Source organism: Calidris pugnax, unplaced genomic scaffold, assembly GCF_001431845.1.
Source record: "Calidris pugnax isolate Ruff unplaced genomic scaffold, ASM143184v1 scaffold28, whole genome shotgun sequence".
NCBI classification, from domain to species: domain Eukaryota; kingdom Metazoa; phylum Chordata; class Aves; order Charadriiformes; family Scolopacidae; genus Calidris; species Calidris pugnax.
The window spans coordinates 10,211,273-10,214,314 of NW_015090842.1; the positions used below are offsets into that span (position 1 = coordinate 10,211,273).

The following is a 3,042-nucleotide window of genomic DNA, read 5'->3' on the forward strand; positions in this document are numbered from 1 at the left end:
GGTTTTGGGGGGGGGAGACAGGACACATGCACCTGCCCCATAGGACCCTGTGGTTTGGGGAGGGATAGACGTGACAGATGCACCCACCCCATGGGACCCTGAGGTTTTGGGGGGGACATGACATATGCTCCCAGCCCCGTGGGACCCTTCAGCGTGTGGGGGGGACACGTGTTACCCAGTTCTGTGGGACCCTGAGCTCTGAAGGGGGACACACGTACACCCCATCCCCACGGGGACCCTGTGGTTTGGGGGGGAACAGGGGATGTGCACCCAACCCCATGGGACCCCACAGGGTGTGTGTATGGGGGGGCACCCATGGAGGGGAAGGAGTGGCAGGTCCCCTCCTGGCATGGGGTCTCTCGCAGCTCACAAGTACGTGCCTCGTGCCATCCTGGTGGACCTGGAGCCGGGGACGATGGACAGCGTGCGCTCGGGTGCCTTCGGCCACCTCTTCCGCCCCGACAACTTCATCTTCGGTAGGTCCCCGGGGACAGGGGACGCCATCACTCGTGTCCCCAGACCCCTCCCGGGCTGTCTCCATCCCCGGGGCACTCGGCGGGTGCATCCCCACCCGTGCCGCGGGGCCCAGCACAGCCGGCACGCCGCCAAACCTCGGTGGTTTCCACTTCCCACCCCACCCTGGCCTCAGATCTTGCCGATGCCGCCGCCGGCAGCTCCCGTCCCCTCCCCGGCGTGGGTGTGGGGGTGCCGGCGGCCATCGGGTGTCTCTTTTTTTTCCCCCTGGCAGGGCAGAGCGGGGCTGGGAACAACTGGGCCAAGGGACATTACACAGAAGGGGCTGAGCTGGTGGACTCGGTGCTGGACGTGGTACGGAAGGAATGTGAGAACTGCGACTGCCTGCAGGGCTTCCAGCTGACCCACTCGCTGGGCGGGGGCACCGGCTCCGGCATGGGCACCCTCCTCATCAGCAAGGTGCGGGAGGAGTATCCCGACCGCATCATGAACACTTTCAGCGTGGTGCCGTCCCCCAAGGTGTCGGACACGGTGGTGGAGCCCTACAACGCCACACTCTCTATCCACCAGCTGGTGGAGAACACAGATGAGACCTACTGCATCGATAATGAAGCTCTCTACGACATCTGCTTCCGCACCCTCAAGCTGGCCACTCCCACTTATGGCGACCTCAACCACCTTGTCTCAGCCACCATGAGTGGTGTCACCACCTCCCTCCGCTTCCCCGGCCAACTCAATGCTGACCTCCGCAAGTTGGCCGTTAACATGGTGCCCTTCCCACGTCTCCACTTCTTCATGCCTGGCTTTGCCCCACTGACAGCCCGTGGCAGCCAGCAGTACCGTGCCCTCACTGTCCCTGAGCTCACCCAGCAAATGTTTGATGCCAAGAACATGATGGCTGCCTGTGATCCTCGCCATGGCCGCTACCTCACCGTGGCCACCGTCTTCCGGGGCCGCATGTCCATGAAGGAAGTGGATGAGCAGATGTTGGCCATCCAGAGCAAGAATAGCTCCTACTTCGTGGAGTGGATCCCCAACAACGTCAAGGTGGCCGTCTGCGACATCCCTCCCCGGGGGCTGAAGATGTCCTCCACCTTCATCGGCAACAGCACAGCCATCCAGGAGCTCTTCAAGCGCATCTCAGAGCAGTTCACAGCCATGTTCCGCCGCAAGGCCTTCCTCCACTGGTACACGGGCGAGGGGATGGACGAGATGGAGTTCACTGAGGCCGAGAGCAACATGAATGACCTGGTGTCCGAGTACCAGCAGTACCAGGACGCCACGGCTGAGGAGGAAGGCGAGATGTACGAGGACGACGAGGAGGAGTCGGAGGCGCAGGGCGCCAAGTGATGCCCGACGCACCCCCCTGCCGCCCACAGCCCCTCCGGCTTCGCGCTGCCACCCTGGCCGGGCTCCTCCCGCGTGTGCCCCTTTGGTGTCTCCTGACCCCGTCCCCCCCATGAGCCAGCTCGGCCCCCTCTGCCCCCCCCTCCTGCCTCCCCTCTTTTCGTTTTTTACTGGTTCGTGTCTATTATTTTTTTTGAATACTTAATAAATTTATTGCTGTCCAGGTACCACCTGTCTGCGGCTCCTGGGGGAGGGAGGGAGGGATAGGGACCCTCTGCTGGGGGCTCTTCCCATGAAGTGGGGGGACTTGGGGACCCCATGTGCCCAAGGTGGCTGTGTCCGTGCCCTGAGCCCCTCACAGGCGATGCCTGTCCCCAGTGTGTCTCCTTGCAACATGTGCCCCACGCTGTCCTGCCCCATGGGGTCCAGCCCACCTGAGGTGGGGGTGTAGGTGCCACCTCACCTGGCTGCAGTGCCCAGGAGAGTAGCTGTGCCTTTGTCCCCACTGTCACACATCTCCCTGCTGGGATGGTGGCTGCCCCCTCCCTGTGCCAGGACAGCCTTGGCCCCTTGTCCCCCTGAGGACCTCAGGGTGATCCCCCAGGGCTGGGCATGTGCCTGGCTTTGGGGGACCCAGGGCACCCCCAGCCCAAACAGCCCTCAGCGCCCTTGCTCTGGGGACCCGTGACTCCAGTCTGGGTGCTGGGCTGCCCCCAGGGTGGGGGGCCAGGCTGTGGTGCCATGGGGCTGTGATCCCTGGGGACCACTGCTCCTTCCTGGAGCTTGTGTGTCCCTGTGTGGGCGTGGAGAGAGGGGCTGTGGGGGCAAGGGAAGGGGCTATGGGGCCAGGGCTGGGGGCTATGGGGGCAAGGGACAGTGGGGCTGGGGGCTATAGGGACAAGAGACTATGGGACTGGGGGCTCCAGGAGCAAGAATCTATAGGTCTAGGGGCTATGGTGACCAGGAGCTATAGGAACAAGGCACTAGGGAGTGGAGGCTATAGGGACAAGAAGCTATGGGGCTGGGGGGAAAGGGACTGTGGGGCTGGGGGCTATAGGGACAAGAAGCTATGGGGCTGGGGGCCCTGGGAGCAAGGATCTATAGGTCTAGGGGCCACGGCGACCGGGAGCTATAGGAACAAGGAACTAGGGTGTGGAGGCTATAGGGACAAGAAGCTATGGGGCTGGGGGCTATAGGGACAAGAAGCTATGGGGCTGGGGG

At 63.4% G+C, this 3,042-nt stretch overlaps 1 protein-coding gene across 1 annotated transcript; it reads left to right on the plus strand.

Moving 5' to 3' along the window:
• Window positions 1-93: 93 nt before the first annotated feature.
• On the plus strand, window positions 94-2,048 carry LOC106888291 (tubulin beta chain-like). Its single transcript, XM_014942411.1, has 2 exons — window positions 94-476; window positions 749-2,048. The coding sequence occupies exons 1-2, from the start codon at window positions 263-265 to the stop codon at window positions 1,822-1,824; spliced, it is 1,290 nt and encodes a 429-aa protein (XP_014797897.1). The 5' UTR covers window positions 94-262; the 3' UTR covers window positions 1,825-2,048.
• The last annotated feature ends 994 nt before the right edge of the window (window positions 2,049-3,042 follow it).

Coding starts and splice junctions, on each gene's coding strand:
- LOC106888291 (XM_014942411.1), top strand. CDS start 263: ATGTGCACCCAACCCCATGGGACCCCACAGGGTGTGTGTATGGGGGGG. Junction 477..748: donor CCCCGACAACTTCATCTTCG/GTAGGTCCCCGG, acceptor TCCCCCTGGCAG/GGCAGAGCGGGGCTGGGAAC.